The sequence below is a fragment of the Lynx rufus genome, unplaced genomic scaffold (assembly GCF_022079265.1).
Source record: "Lynx rufus isolate CCGP_SWC_20201006 ecotype Redwood Valley unplaced genomic scaffold, mLynRuf1.p SCAF_14, whole genome shotgun sequence".
In the NCBI taxonomy this organism is placed as follows: domain Eukaryota; kingdom Metazoa; phylum Chordata; class Mammalia; order Carnivora; family Felidae; genus Lynx; species Lynx rufus.
In genome coordinates this window covers 12,628,381-12,645,105 of record NW_025814828.1, presented here as the reverse complement: position 1 = coordinate 12,645,105, position 16,725 = coordinate 12,628,381, and the positions used below count along the sequence as shown (strand labels likewise).

The 16,725-nt window shown below is 41.6% G+C and overlaps 1 protein-coding gene across 1 annotated transcript; it reads left to right on the top strand.

Moving 5' to 3' along the window:
• Positions 1-985: 985 nt before the first annotated feature.
• On the top strand, positions 986-7,744 carry LOC124509619 (calcium and integrin-binding family member 2-like). Its single transcript, XM_047076345.1, is given in 5 exon segments — positions 986-1,182; positions 3,298-3,367; positions 7,198-7,290; positions 7,293-7,317; positions 7,320-7,744. Coding segments are annotated over 5 exon segments (810 nt in total).
• The last annotated feature ends 8,981 nt before the right edge of the window (positions 7,745-16,725 follow it).

Below are 16,725 nucleotides of genomic sequence, written 5' to 3'. Positions count from 1 at the left end.
TCGGGGCCATACTGGGAGGAGCAAGGAAGTCTGAGACAAGGCTCTCTTTATTTTCAAAAGGTGACCACTATGTTAGAAAATTACTCAGGTCTCTTTTGGCCCATAAAATTTTCTGAGGTTCAGTTTTGTTCTATTTGCCCTGCTCGAAGTGTCTGTAATTTTTCTTTCTAATGGAGATGGCTAATGGCAGGGCATAAATTAAATCATTGAAGGAGCAACTGTCTTAGGGAAAATTTGTTGCTTTAAAAGTATTAGCCATTAGCAACAGGTGCCCACTTAAATATTTTATGTTCAGTTTTATGGTTGAGTCTCCTCAGTGAGATAAAAAAAATTCCTCTGGAAGGCTTGAGTTTGAGCATTAACTCTGCCACTTACTAACCCCATGACCTTAACCTTTCTTAGTTTTCTCATCTGTAAAATGGGGAAACCAAGTCCAAGTCTTTCCTGTATCGGTAGTTCCTGGAATATGCACACGAAAGCACCTTGTAGGTTGCTAGGAGTCATACAAACGTAAGGAGTGACTGTATTCAAGGCACAGTGAATAGGAGTCGCAACGCGGGGCGCTCAGCCAGTTCCCGCATGATGCATGAGAGGCCATGTGGCCTCTTAACAGCACTCTACAAGCAGGAGGGATCATTGTTCTAGCTCTGTGGCTTAGTTTGTCCACAGGAGTGTCTGTTACATGCTTTTTACAGCCTAGCACTGAAATAGGAGAAATCCAAGCAGATAACGGTATGAGTCAGGGTAGCAGAACCACGATGAGTATTATGGAAGAAGAAATCTATTATAAGAATTAGATCTTGGCAGTGGAAGAGGAGCTGGGGAAGCAAACATTGGGCAGTGGCAGCCGGGAGCTGAAGGGTTGTGGGAAGGTCACTAACTAACCCTGGCATCAGCGAATGAGTCAGAGCTTCCAAGGAAACCCTGGCGCTTGGCACATCCAGTGTCTGGAGTCAGATCAGAAATGGGAGCTGGTAGAGTAGTCATGGCAAGCTGTTGGCTCTTTGTGGCCACTGCCTCTGCAAATTGCAGAGAATTATGTGGTGGTGGGCCTGGGATTGCTGTCAGTCAGCAGGGGCCAGAGAGCTGGAGGGGTGGAGGTGAGGAGAGTGAGGACCAGCCGGAACGTGCTCACACCTGTATCTGTGTCTCACCACCTCTAACCACCTGTGACCTCAGAGCGTAATGGCTGCTGCTTCCTTCTGCCTTCTAAATCTTGTACAAGCTCACCTTTTGTTTAACTTAGAACCATGCAGAGGGGCGCCTGGGTGGCTTAGTCAGTTAAGCGTCTGACTTTGGCTCAGGTCATGATCTCGCGGTTCATGAGTTCGAGCCCCATGTTGGGCTCTGTGCTGACAGCTCGGAGCCTCGAGCCTGCTTCGGATTCTGTGTCTCCCCTTCTCTGTGCCTCACCCCTGCTTGCGCTCTGTCTCTCAAAAATGAATAAACGTTAAAAAAAATTAAAAAAAAAAAAAAAAAGAACCACACAGAAAGGGAGATTTTGGAGAACTTAATCCCCGGCATAAAAAGTTGATAGAACAATCCAGCATGATGTCTGACAACATTTCTGAAGCACATACCGACTGAATAATGAGCTATTTCCTTATCCAAAGGGGACAAGTTATCCATCTCTAAAAGTGAGAAAACAGCACTGTGTTCAAAGACATATTCCGGTCCCAGAATAATTAATTGTAGTCATTTAAACGTCTTGAGAATGCACATGCATATGTAAGAAGTATGTATAAGGCCTTGTTTGTGTTGGTGGACATGCATAAACAATCACAAAATGCAAGCAATTTCCACATGTAACCAAGAGAAGGTCCTAGGACTCTCATTTATACAGTGTGTAGTAAGAGGATTTGGATTGCAGGGAACAGCACTACATGGTAATGCAAGTGGGAAGAGCTGTGCATGTGGGTCCTAGAGAATGTTTCCTCAGTATGTAAACAGAGGATATGGCAGAAAGCGTAAAAAATGTGTTGTTCCTGTACAGTCGATCCTCATTATTTGCAGATTCAATTTTCAAATTCACCACTTGCTGAATCTTATTTGTAAACCCAAATCAATACTCGCAAGACTTTAGTGGTAATTCTCAGCCATGCACGGAGAAGCAGAAAATTTTAGTTACCTGACACACATTCCCAGCTGAGGTCGAAAAAGGCAACGCTCCGCCTTTTTGTTTCAGCTCTTCTACCGTGAATAAGTGTCCTTTCTGTGTTTTGTTTTTTTTTTAATTTTTTGTATTGGTTTTTTTGTTTATTTTTTGAGAGAGAGAGAGCAAGCTGGGGAGGGGCAGAGAGAGAGAGAGGGAGACACGGAATCTGAAACAGGCTCCAGGTTCTAAGCTCTTAGCACAGAGCCTGATCTGGGGGCTCGAACCCACGAACCAAGAGATCATGACCTGAGCCGAAGTCGGACGTTCAACCGACTGAGCCACCCAGGTGCCCGCCTGTGGTTTGTTTAGTAGTACAGTTTTCATATTTTTGTGCTCTGTGTTGGCAATTTTGCTGTTGAAAATGGCCCCCAGGTATAGTGCTGACATGCTGTCTAATGTTCCTATATGTGTGCTTCTGTTTAAAGACACTTTATTTAGTAGGTATTATTGATTCATTAACATTGAACTCATGAAACAGGAGCTTTAAACAGAAGCACACATAAAATAAGGTTACGTTTTGACTGGTTGATGAAAATGTTATAATTAGAGGAACCCAATCCTTTATTACCTCCAGGAGCAATGTTCAGTATTCATTAACACAGTATTCAAGTATTCATGGCTACTTTATAGAACATAACGCCAGAGATAATGAGAACCAACTGTACATCTTAAAAGGAAGGATGGATTACTTTCGGTCTCTCAGAAAAGGCTAGATGTAATGGTGAAAGGCAGATCTCAATCTGTCACCATTTGGCTGATGCCTGAAATTATATTCTTAGTCCAGTGTTTTGGCAGCTTATTGCAGTGCACATACCTGGGGTGATTGCTCTTTTAACCTTCTCAGCCAATCACACTTTAGTATGAATAAACCTCAGTAATTTTCCTGAGATCAAGAACCTATTTGGGATTGCATATAAAGGAATAGTCATGAAAGAAAAAAATGTGCTTTAGATACCAAATACATAATGTCCTGGCCTTCACAGAAGAGGCATATTGAGGAAAAGAGAAGAAATATTAGATCTGGGACTGTTCTCTCTCTCTTTTACTTTCCTGTTCCCCTTTCCCCACTTCTTTTCTTTGGATGATAGTACCTCAAATCTTGCAATATGCCATATGCTCATTTATCTCTGCGTCTTGCAAAGTTGGCCCCTGATCACTGACCTCTGCTTTCCTACGCCCTTGTCAGCCTCAGAGCTGCTCTTCATCCTTCAGGTCTCAACTTAGATGCCTCCTCATTCAGACTTCTTAGGTTCCCTAGGTCTTCATCAAGTATGACACTCTGTATTCTCGTATAATATCCTTATATGGCGCTGTGTGTTTCTTGTATAATATTCCTCCCATGGGATTAAAATGCTCTGTTTACTCTCGCCCTTCTTTACTGGGCTAAAGTCTTAATGAAGATTTGGGAAAGATTTATCACGTTATCATTGTAAGCGGTAGTCATGTGGAAGAAATAACATATATTGTGGTTGAATATATAACTAGCTAGCATGTCTCTTCAACTTTTGAGTCAGATATAAGAGAAAAATTCCAATATGGGCTTTTCTGACAAGAACCTCTGAATATTAACTGTTCCCATACCTTAAGTCTGTGCATGTTAACTTAAACATCTTAACTGTATTTAGCAGGCAGGTATAGCTCTGTCATGAATGATCACAAAATCTTAGTGGCATACTAACTTAGCGGCATTTATGTTGCTCATGGTTCAGCAGGGGAAGCTGTGCTTTATGCTCTTGTTCTGAGAGTTGGCTGCGGTGAATTCTCCGTGTGGCTCATCGTGGGACTAGAGCTAAATGGTTAGCAGTTATGTAGGACAACTTGGCTCCTGGCAATGGCAATGCAAGCAAATTTCAAGTCTCTGCTTGTGTCATGTGTACTAATATTCTATTGGTTAAAACAAAGGGGGGGCGTGTAGAATGGGAGCTCTTCTACCCCTCTGGGCAAAGTTGACAAATCCCGCTCTTTTGGAAGAAGGACATAGACAAGATTTTCCAAGCTAATTTTGCTTCAGGTCTTGGGAGAGTGTGAAAGAGGACATCAGATGTTTTGCAGTAGTCTCAGGAATTGCTGGTCCCCTTCCTGCCTGGAAATGTTCAGCACATCCCCTCTCTGGGGAAGTTAAATCTTTCTAAGCAACACCCTTCCAAAGTAGTGTGTGTCATTAAATATAAAGACAATGAAGAACTGCTTTACATGATAGACATCACCCTTTAAAAATAGCTCATCAAGCTTTTAATTCTTTTTTTAAAAATTTTTAAATGTTTATTTTTGAGAGAGAGAGAGAAGGAGAGAGAGAGAGAGAGAGAGAGAGAGAGAGGGAGAGAGATCTTGCACTAGCAGGGGAAGGGCACAGAGAGGAGACAGAGAATCTGAAGCAGGCGCCATGCTATCAGTGCAAGGTCTGATGTAGAGCTCAAACTCACAAACCATGAGATCATGACCTGAGCTGAAGTCGGACACTTAACTGAGCCACCCAGGCGCCCCAAGCATTGAATTCTGATGATGACTGGTATCTTATGGAGATGAACAGAAGGTCTCCCCATGGCCATGGTGATGTCAACAGCAGGGCTTTCCAAAGGATTTTTGAGATTGCTGAGGAGATTAATGGCAGTAATGTCCAACAGGGAGATTTCATTCTGTGGGTTTTACTCTATTTTTTTGTTGTTGTTGTTTTTGGTTTTGTTTTTGTTTGGTTTTTATCATTACTGTTTTTTACATTTAAATCTTAAATCCATTTGGAAATTAGTTTTGGATATGGTGTGAGCTAGGGATTCAATTTTATTTTCTTTAACCTATATAGACAGATGTGCCAGTACCATTTAACAAATACACTATTCTTTTCCTCTTGAATTTGAATGTTGCCTTTATCCTATATTTTAATGTATTTACTGGAATCTATTTCTGGGATTGCTACTTCACTCTGCTGCTTTATTTGCACATTTTGTTTTAATTTTAGAGAGAGAGAGAGCAGGGGAGAGGGGCAGAGGGAGAGAGAGAGAGAATCTTAAGTAGGCTCCACACTCAGAGTGGAGCCCAATGTGGGGCTTGATCCCATGACCCTGGGATCATGGTCTGAGCTGAAATCAAGAGTTGGGCGTTCAACCAATTGAGCCACCCAGGCACCCCTATTTGAACATTTCTGTGCCAAACTATAGTATTTCGATGGTAGTGGTTTTATAGTATGTTTAATATCTAAGATAAGCCCTCCCAAATATACTGTAATCTTCTCTTTAATAATTTTATTGGATTGGGTGTTTGGACTTACATGGACTTTATATGTACTTAAAAATTCTCGTTGGGATCATAATGAATATTTTACTGAATTATATATTAATTTTAGGAAAATGACTTTTTATGATAGCTAGTGTTTCCATCAAAGAATACCTTACCATTTGTTCAGATATTGTTTTATGCATTCAGTAAGAGTTGGAAAAGAGCCAGGTATGATTTAAGACAGAGAGAAGGCCAGTATGGCTGGAACAGAGAGCCAGGGTTGAAAGGAGATGACCAATCATAACCTAGAGGGCATTCTCACTCTTCAGCATGACTTTATTGAAGATTTATGTGTTGAGGGTAAAGTTTACTTCTCAGAGGGTATATATTATTTTATCTTCCTTATTTACAAGTCCTCGAAGAAGCCATTCTATATATTTTTTGCTGCAGAAGAAACTCTTGTTTTCATAACTTGTTAAAGCACCTGTTAAAGATTATCAGTGGGTAGAGACAGAAAATAGAATGGTGGCTTCCAGGGACTGAAGAGGGGGTGGGGAATGGGGAGCTTTGCATTTTTTTTAAGTTTATTTTCAGTAGCCTAAAGATTTGTTTATATCACTGTTTAGTACAGATACAAAATGTACAAGTCTTCAAAAGTGATTTATACTAAATAAGAATAAATTCAATCTAAGAAAATGTTAAAAGAAAAAAAAAAGGATTCCCATTGCAATGAGAATTCCCATCAGCAATAAGAAATTTCAAAGAGTTCACTGATTTCTGAGAATATATCCATAGATCTCAGTTTAGAAACTCTATTTCTTGTTCCTGCTTTAAGATACACCTTGGAAGGGCACCTGGGTAGCTCAGTGGGTTAAGTCTCAGGTTCTTGATTTCAGCTCAGGTCATGATCTCAGGGTTCATGAAATCGAGTCTGCTTGGGAATCTCTCTGCCCCTTCCCTGCTCATGCTCTGTCTCTCTTTCAAAATACATAAATAAACATGAGAAAATTAAAAAAAAAAGATACACCTTGGAAAAATGGTAAAGCAACAGACACCATTTGTTTTTGGCATCCTCTCACTTCCTTTCTGTGTCCACTACCCCCATACTCTGCCACTCCTTTCCTTATCCTTCAGGTGTCCAGTGTCTCTTTGTGCTCCTTTGATCACTCAACCACCCCCGCCTTCCACCACCAGTTTATTAAGTTATGGTTGACATACAAAAAGCTGTGTGTATTTAATATATACAACTTGAGGAGTTTGGAGATAAGTATATGGCCATGAAAATATCACCACAATCTATGCCATAAACATACCCATAACTTCCAAAAGTTTCCTCTTGTTCCCTTTATTAGTGTGTGTGTGTGTGTGTGTGTGTGTGTGTGTGTGTGTGTGTGATAAGAACCCATAATAGAAGATTTACCCTCTTAGTAAAATTTTAAATATATGCTGCGGTCTTTTTTTTTTTTTTTTAATTTTTTTTTCAACGTTTTATTTATTTTTGGGACAGAGAGAGACAGAGCATGAACGGGGGAGGGGCAGAGAGAGAAGGAGACACAGAATCGGAAACAGGCTCCAGGCTCTGAGCCATCAGCCCAGAGCCTGACGCGGGGCTCGAACTCACAGACCGCGAGATCGTGACCTGGCTGAAGTCGGACGCTTAACCGACTGCGCCACCCAGGCGCCCCTGCTGCGGTCTTTTAAACTACAGGTGTGGCCGTGGGCCCGCGCCCCCCCCCCCCCCCCGCCCCGATGCTGCGGGGGGGGGGGGGGTGGGGGGGCTGCCGGGTGGGTCTGCAGTGGGCGGGGCTCAGGCTCTGGCGCCTGGGCAGCACAAGCAGATCACTTCCACGGAGGAGCAGCTGGACTACTACCGGGACTGCACCTTCTTCAGTGAGCAGGACATCCTCACGCTCCACGCGCAATTGCACGCTTCTACCAGCTGGCCCCCAGCCCGTCCCAGTGGACTGTCGGAAAAGCCCCGTCGTCCATGTGCTGATGAGCCTCGTCATCGTGATGCCGGAGCTCCGGGAGGACCCATTCAAGGAAAGGATCGTAGAGGCTTTTACTGAGGATGGCAGGGGGAACCACACCTTCGGCAACTTTGTGGGTATGTCCTCTGTGCTCTGCGAGTTGGCTCCCCGGGAGCTCAAGGCAAACTATTCCTTCAACACCTACAACTTCGTCTGCAAGGAGGATCTGGAGCGGAAGCTGGCCGGGCTCACCCAGTCGGAGTTGGACGAGGAGGAGGTGATGCTCATGTGCGACAAGATCATCGAGGCCGACCTGGACAAGAATGGTAAACTGGACTTTGTGGGCCTTGAGGACATGATTGCCAAGGCCCGCGACTTCCTCAGCACCTTCCACATCCGGATCTGAGGACACTGCTGAGGGTGTGGTGGCCCAGAAGCTGACCATCTGGCTATGCTGCTGTCTACACAAGTGTGACCTCCAAGCTGCCCAGAGGAGGGGCTGTGGCCTCTGGGGTTATTCCCACCAACATTTCCTTGGGCCCTTTCAGCAAAAGATCCTTACCCAGGGAAGGGGGGTGTGAGGAGCAGGGACCTTCCCAGACCCCAGGGCCTCCAAAGGCCTATCTGTCCCCACCCACTCCAGCTCCCCAGACCCCGGTCCTCTCCCTGTCACAAACGGCCCCACTGGGAGGGGAAGGCGGAGACCTCATGGGGCAGGGGATGCCCACGTGTCCAAGGGCTGGGCAGGCATCCCAGTCGTGCAGGGAAAAGTGAAAAATGAAAGAGGACAATGTTTTATGAGCTATGCGGTCTTTCTCTCAAACCCACAGCTGGGCCGCACACCGGTCCGCCAGGTCTCCGTCTCCCCCAACCCTCCCATCGTGAAGCTGTGAGGAGAGCGGTCCAAGGGCTCTGTCCCTGTCCCTAGCTCTGAGTCCTGGGCACCCCTTCTCCTCCACCCTCCCCAAGACCTGGAATTCTCACTGGTGTGTGCTGGCCACACATTTGTGAACTTCTGGTAATAAAGCACTTTCATGTCCCCATAAAACAAAACGGAACAAAAACCACAGGCACTGTACTGCACTGTAGATCTGTAGGACTGTTTCATCTTGTGCACCTGAGACTGTGTCCTTTCACGAATACCTCTGCATTTATCCTTCCCTTGAGCGGCTGCCAACCACCACTCTACTTTCTGCTTCTATGAGTTTGACTAGATTCTTTGCGTAAGGGAGATCATGTATTATTTTTCCTTCTGTGTCTGCCTAATTCACTTATCATATCCTCCAGGTTCATCCATATTCCGGCGGATGGCAAGATTTTCTTCTTTTCAAAGGCTAAATAATATTCCATTGTTTGTATATAGCACATTTTCTTTATCCGTTCACCCATCAGCAGACATTTAGGTTGCTTCTGTATCATGGCTATTGTGAACAATACTTCAGTGAGCATGGGAGTGCAGGTAGCGTTTTGAGATAGGAACCTTATTTCCTTTAATATATACCGGAAGTGGGATTGCTAGATCATATGGTAGTTCTATTTTTAATTTTTTGAGGAATTATTCCATAGCTACTATTCTAATTTACATTCCCAACAGCGTACAAGGGTTCCCTTTCCTCTATATGCTCACCAGTGCTTGTTACATATAAATATTTTTGATAATAGCCACCTTAACAGGTATGAGGTGGTATCTCATTGTCATTTTGATTTGCATTTCCCTGATAATTAGTGATGTTGAGCAGCTTTTCGTATACTGGCCATTTGTATGTATTCTTTTTTTATTTTTTCTTTTTCATTTGTACATATTCTTTGGGGAAATATGTATTTAGTTCCTTTGCCCATTTTAAAATTGGATTTATTTTTCCTGTTGTATTGTAGGCATTTTTAATACATTTTGAATACTAACCCTTTATCAGATATATGGTTTACAAGTATTTTCTCCCATTCTGAAGGTTGCCTTTTCATTTTGTTGATCGGTTTCTTTGCTGTACAGAAAGTTTTTACTTAAATGCAATCACATTTGTTCTTTTTCCTTTTGTTGCCTGTGCTTTTAGGTGTCTGCAATATTGTGATTTATAACAAATATACATTTGGTCATCCAGATGACCAAAATACACATTTCTCATATATTTATTGGCTGTTCAACCACAGTTCCTGGCTCAAAGCTCCCCAAACCCATGGAATTGCCTAAGTAATGATGGCAACAAGAGTTCTTTTGTAATGTTAACGAGGTGACCTTTGGACTGCACCTCAGGATGGGGCATCCCCTTGACCTCCTAAGTGGGGAGAGGGCCTGGAGGTTTAATTGATAGCCAGTGGCCAGTGATTCAATCAATTGTGCCTATGTAATGAAACCTCCATAAAACCCAGAAGGATGGGATTTGGAGAGCTTCCAGGTTGGTGAATGTGTGGATAATGGGGAGCATGGCACACCTGGAGAGGGCATGGAAGCTCCATGCTCTTTCCCCATACCTTTCCCTATGGATCTCTTCCATCTGACTATTTCCGAGCTATACCCTTTTAGAGTAAACCAGTAATCTAGTAACTAAAATGTTTCTCTGAGTTCTGTGAGCCAGTGTAACAAATTAGTTAAATCTGAGGATGGGGAGTCAGGTCATAGGGTTCATAACCAGTTGTTCAGGAGTACAGGTGACAACCTAGACTTGCAGTTGGCATCCTCAGTTGGAGGGGGTCATTGGAACCTTCGATCTATAGCCAGTTGGTCAGAAGCACAGGCAATAACCTGGGCTTGCGACTGGCATCTGAAGTCGATTTTGTAGGACTGAGCCCCTGACCTGTGGGACTCGGTGCCACCTCTGGAGAGATTGTGTCAGAATTGTGTTGAATGGTAGGACACGCAGCTGATGTCCAAAGAATTGTTTGCTTTTGTGGGGGATATCACCTCACACACACTGGAATTGGGTGTCAGAATCCCTTTAGTATCCTATCTGAATCATTGCCAAGGCCAATGTCAAGAAGCTTTTCCCCTATATTTTCTTCTAGTTTTATGGTTTCAGGTCTTATGTTTGAATCTTTAATTCATTTTAAGTTGATTTTTGCATATGCATATGGCTTAAGGGTACAATTTCATTCTTTTGCATTTGGATATCCAGTTTTCCCAAATACCATTTATTGAAGAGACTATTCTTCTATGTGTTCTTGGCACCCTTGTCTAAAATCAGTTGATCATATATGCATGGGTTTATTTCTGGACTCTCCATATCCTGTTTCATTGGTTTATGTGTTTGTTTTTCTGCCCATACTGTTTCTGATTACTGTTGCTTTGAAATATTTTGAAATGAGGAAGTGTGATGCCTTCAGCTTTGTTCTTCTTTCTCAAGATTGCTTTGAATATTTGGGGTCTTTTGTGGTTTCATATGAATTTTTGTATTGTGTTTTCTGTTACTGTGAAAAATGCCATTGAGATTTGGATAGGGATTGCATTGAATCTATAGATCAGTGTGGGTAGTGTGGACATTTTAACAGTATTAATTTTTTCCTCAATCCATGAACACGAGATGTCTTTCCATTTATTTCTGTCTGCTTTAAATCCTTTCATTATTATTTTAAAGTTTTTAGTGGACAAGTCTTTCATCTCCTTGATTAAGTTTATTTGTAAATATTTTATTCTTCTTAGTGCCATTATAAATGAGATTGTTTTTTTATTTCCTTTTTGAATTATTAGTTGCTAGCATATGGAAATACAGCTGATTTTGTATCTTACAATTTTGCTGAATTTGTTTATTAGTCTTCACAGGGTTTTTTGGGTATAGCTTTGATAATTTTTGTTTGAGAGGCAGGCTAGCATTGAGGAAAGAACATGTGCTATGAGTTAGAAAGCCCTGAGTTTGAATCTTACTTTGAATTTACATATGATTCTAGGACCTGGAGTCATTAATTAACCTCTCTAAGGCTTGGTTTCATTATTCATGATACGGGGATGCTCCTTTTACCTACTTTTCTATTACATAGTGTTGTTTTGATGATTACATGAGATAATGAAATTGAAAACATCAGAACAGGGCCTGCCATTTCTAAAGCATGTGATGTGATCAGTAAATGGTATTCCCACCCCCTTTCCTGCTCAGTCTCACCTAGACCTGGCTTCCCCTAAAGACTTGGACCATTAATTTATCTCTCCTCTCCTCATTTCCAGTTCAGCTCCCAGCAAAAATGCAGTTTCTTCAGTGCACCTGATCTTAACCACTTGTTTGTTAAAAGTGATCTGGACTAAACTAAAACACAACAAGAGGAAAGGGACATACATTGTTTGCTAAACTGCTTGTTATGGTTGTTGCATATTAAAATAAGATGCTTATGGGGTGCCTGGGTGGCTCAGTTGGTTGAGTGTCTGATTCTTGATTTTGGTTCCGGTCATGATCCCAGGATCATGAGATCAAGCCCTGTGTCAGGCTCTGCATTAAGCATGGAGTCTGCTTAAGATGCTCTCTTTCCCTCTGCCCTCTCTCTAAAATTAAAAAAAAAAAAAAAGATGCTTGTTAGCTGACTCTATCTGTAATCGCAGGTGTAATGTAAATAGCTCTTACAAAAGGATAACTTCTACTCAGTTTTCAGAGATTCTCCTGTGTGTGCAGTTTCTTAAAAATAATAAGCCTAAAATAATCCTTATGTCAAGGAAACATATTTTGGGGTAGCAAATTCTGCTCCCCTACAGGTGGTTACTACAAGGTTAGTAAATAATAAGTGACATAAAATGAATCTAAAAACATTAGGTAGCTGGATATTTGATGGGAAGAGGAAGCTTGGAGCAAATTCACTGAGAGAGGGAAATGAGTCTTGTATCAGAAGAACAGGAGAAGAGTGAGGAGGAGACAGGAGGTCTGTAGCTGCCTCCATTGGTCAGGAGAAGTGAGAATGTTTCTGTGAGGACTAAGAGGTGATAATGCAGTTGGGAAGAAAGGGCTTATAACACTCATGGCTCTGTCATGCCCTTCATGGCTCCTGCTTATCTTTTTGAGACAAAAGCATATGCCTCCTTCTTTAACTTGTTCTAGGCCTCCAGAGTGTTCAGAGGGCAATTTGCTACCTTTCAGCTCCCTACTTCGAGAAGTCTTTCCTCATGATACACTCAGCTCAAGGGTTAATGGGACTATATTTTGGAGAGGAGATTTCCCAAATTTCACAGGACTGAGAACCCCTTTCTGTCTGATTTTCAGTACCCCATTTAGGTGAAAATGGATAAAATTAAACATTTAGCAGGCTTATTTCAGTTGCTGAGAAATGAGAGAAGTACTTTTCTTAGAATCAACAATAATTCAAAATGGAATAATTACATAATGTGTTTTGAAGAATATGGTGCTAGATAAGTGGTTTTGCCATTACCAGACCTTATCACTCACATATAAATATGGAAAATAGCAGTGAGCAAAGGGGCAAATGTCAATTTAGAGGAAGATGTTTTTGCTTCCATAATGGGTCCTTTCTCCTTGGTGGAATTTACTACAAGCACATCTCTCTGACTGAAAAAAACACACAAATCTATTGCTTCTTGGTCATCCATTCAGTGATGACGCAAAGTCATCCTTGGAAACTTCCAAAATAGGGGATGACCATAGACCTCCTGTCCATGGGCCTTTCCATATATACTTTCATTTTCTAACTTTCATTAAGAATCTGGAACCAATGATTTTGAAGGTTTTAAGAACAATCACATTTTTGGCTATGTACTTTATAATCTTTATGTGAATTATTTTTTTCGTCAATGATGTGACATTTTATTATTAGTATTTACTTCCAGTAATAGTTACAAAATTTCTGGGAACTTTTCAATTTCTTCCATATAAAAGATGAAAGTGAAGAGGCTAGGAAGACATATTTTTTATTTTTCTATTTTCTTGGAGTTTTGTCATCTGAAGGTAATTGTACTGAACTCGAATCATTAAATATTAAATTTCTCTACTAACTATGTGCAGGATAATGTGGTGGAATTTGAGAGAATTTCATAGAAATATAGATAATATGTCCTCTGGTCTAAGCTAATCACTGTTAGATCAGAAATCCATAAAACAAGATACTAAAATACCAACTTTCCTCTTGAAAAAATATATTTCACTCATTTAATCTTAACAGTAACTTTATGAGGTAGGGTTATTATCATCCCATTTTATAAATGAGAGGCCTCAAGAGGTTAAAGTCGATAGTGGCAGAGCTGGGATTTGTTGGGGAGGAAGAATTCCCTCTGCCCTTCAAGATCCTTCTAGCTGAACTTAGAATCAAATTAATATGCAACAGATTAACAGGAAAAAATGAAATTTAATAGCATAAGTACAGGAATCCATATAGACATGAAAATTCCAAAGACAGTCAAGTAACTTGAGGCTTATATGTGCTCAGGAGAGGGGTAGAGACCTGAGGATACAAAAGAAAGACCATTAGTGGGAAGGTGAAAAGAGTATTTGGAAAACCGAGGTGCCCTATTTTACAGATAAGTTTCTTAGGTAAAGAGGAATCTCTGTTAATAGCTCTCTTCTGGTCCCTGCAGGCAGTTGAGAGGGAGATAAAGACCTTTCCCCGAATCTGCTGGGTTTGGATTGCTTTTAACTCAAAATAATGCTCAGGCCAAAGTGGCTGGTCTTGGGGTGAGTTGGCCTTGGTTCCTACAGGTTCAAATCCAGGCAGTGTTCTCTACTGTCTAAACTTTTTACCACTCTGCAACACTCTCTCACTAAAAGAGGCAAAATCCAAAACAACAATGACAACAACAAAGAAGATAGTAACTGAGATTTAATCAGTGTTTTGTTCTGGGGTGGGTTAGGAATCAGTACACTTTCAAATGAATTTCATGTTCTATAGAATGTTAATGTAAGGGGAAACCAAAAACATCATCTAGTATAGTTCTACCACTGCTGGGTGAATAGTTCAACTTGACAGCAAATTTGGAGCATTGCTTCCACAAGTAAATGGACATTTCTAGTGGTAGACTAAGACTGCTTGCATTTCCTGAGAGCAACTTGAAAATTCATAGAGTTATTTTCATACGGGCCAGGGGAAGAAGCAACCCTGCTAAACAAATTTAAAAGGTGAATAAAAGTTTTTCGACCTCAGCACTACTGACATTCTGACTCAATCATTGTTTGCTGTGGGGAGGGTCCTGTGCATTGTAGGATATTAGCAGCATCCCTGGTCTCTACCCAGTAGATGTCAGTAGCACCTCCATTCCTTGTGACAACCAAAAATGTCTCCAGACTTTGCCAAGTGTCCCCTGGGGGGCAAAATTGGCTGTTGAGAACCACTGGGCTAATAAGAGACAAAAATAAAATTGCCTCATGATTATATGCTTGTTGCTCCTCCCATTAAAATCCCTGTAAAAGCCCTCTTCTTTGCCTCCTGGGCTCCTGTTAAGACTCTCAGCTTCTCTCTTATAAGACTCTTTTCATCTCTTCTCTGTTCTTCCTTTTCCCAGGCCCCCTACCACCTCCTCTTAGGGGATATCCAGAAACTCTGATTTTCTCTTTTTTTCTTTTTTTAATGTTTATTTCTGAGAGGGAGAGAAACAGAGTGCAGTGGGGGAAGGGCAGAGAGAGAGGGAGACACAGAATCCAAAGCAGGCTCCAGGCTCCAAGCTGTCAGCACAGAGCCCAAAGTGGGGCTTGAACCCACGAACTGCAAGATCATGACCTGAGCCGAAGTCCGACGCTTAACCGACTAAGCCACCCAGGCGCCCCGACTCTGATTTTCTCTTAATTTATTGTGCAGAGCAGTTCAGCTGTTTTTTAGAAGTCCAGGAAGTTGGGGCACTGTGTGTATAGGGGGATGGGGAGGTATGTAGGGATGTGTGGTTGTGGGGTGGATGTGTAATCTTCAATTCAAAATACCTCAAGTTGTCTCCCCAAAGAGCTGTATGTATTAGAAAGCAATCATGCCAGTCCTCCAGTAGAAGCCCCTGTGATTGTTAGAAGTTTTAAATAGGAAATCTTCCCCTACCACCTTTTCTTTACCCCTACCCATGGGGATTATGGAAAATGAGAGGGTAAATTACAGAGCCAGGGGCCCAATGCTCTGATTTTAGAGGAGTTGTCTATAAATACTATACATAATCAATTAAAACTTTCGCCTCTTATTGATAAAATGTGTATATCAACCCGACATGAAGGGATGCAAACTTTCTAAAGTACAAGTAAATAGATTATAATTAGTCAAATAAAATCATATTAAATATACTCTTATGTACTGATGTACAGAATACAGTTTTATGATCCCACCTTATTTTGATTTCTGCCAATAAGAAGAAAAAAATTTGGGGGCACCTGGGTGGCTCAATCAGTTGAGCATCCAACTTCAGCTCAGGTTATGATTTCACAATTCATGGGTTTGAGCCCCACGTCAGGCTCTGTGCTGACAGCTCAGAGGCTGGAGCCTGCTTCAGATTCTGTCTCCTACTCTCTCTGATCCTCTCCTGCTTGCTCTCTCTCTGTATCCCTCTGTCTCTCCCTCAAAAATAAACAAGCATTTTATAAAAAAGAAAAAAAAAGAAGGAAAGAAAAAAAATTTACAAGTATGCGGAATTAAAATTGACATGCATTTTTGAGGAAGGTCTTTTTTTTCTTTTTTTTTTCTTTTTTTATTTTTTTTAATTTTTTTTTATATATATGAAATTTATTGACAAATTGGTTTCCATACAACACCCAGTGCTCATCCCAAAAGGTGCCCTCCTCAATACCCATCACCCACCCTCCCCTCCCTCCCACCCCCCATCAACCCTCAGTTTGTTCTCAGTTTTTAACAGTCTCTTATGCTTTGGCTCTCTCCCACTCTAACCTCTTTTTTTTTTTTTTCCTTCCCCTCCCCCATGGGTTCCTGTTAAGTTTCTCAGGATCCACATAAGAGTGAAACCATATGGTATCTGTCTTTCTCTGTATGGCTTATTTCACTTAGCATCACACTCTCCAGTTCCATCCACGTTGCTACAAAAGGCCATATTTCATTTTTTCTCATTGCCACGTAGTATTCCATTGTGTATATAAACCACAATTTCTTTATCCATTCATCAGTTGATGGACATTTAGGCTCTTTCCATAATTTGGCTATTGTTGAGAGTGCTGCTATGAACATTGGGGTACAAGTGCCCCTATGCATCAGTACTCCTGTATCCCTTGGATAAATTCCTAGCAGTGCTATTGCTGGGTCATAGGGTAGGTCTATTTTTAATTTTCTGAGGAACCTCCACACTGCTTTCCAGAGCGGCTGCACCGATTTGCATTCCCACCAACAGTGCAAGAGGGTTCCCGTTTCTCCACATCCTCTCCAGCATCTATAGTCTCCTGATTTGTTCATTTTGGCCACTCTGACTGGCGTGAGGTGATACCTGAGTGTGGTTTTGATTTGTATTTCCCTGATAAGGAGCGACGCTGAACATCTTTTCATGTGCCT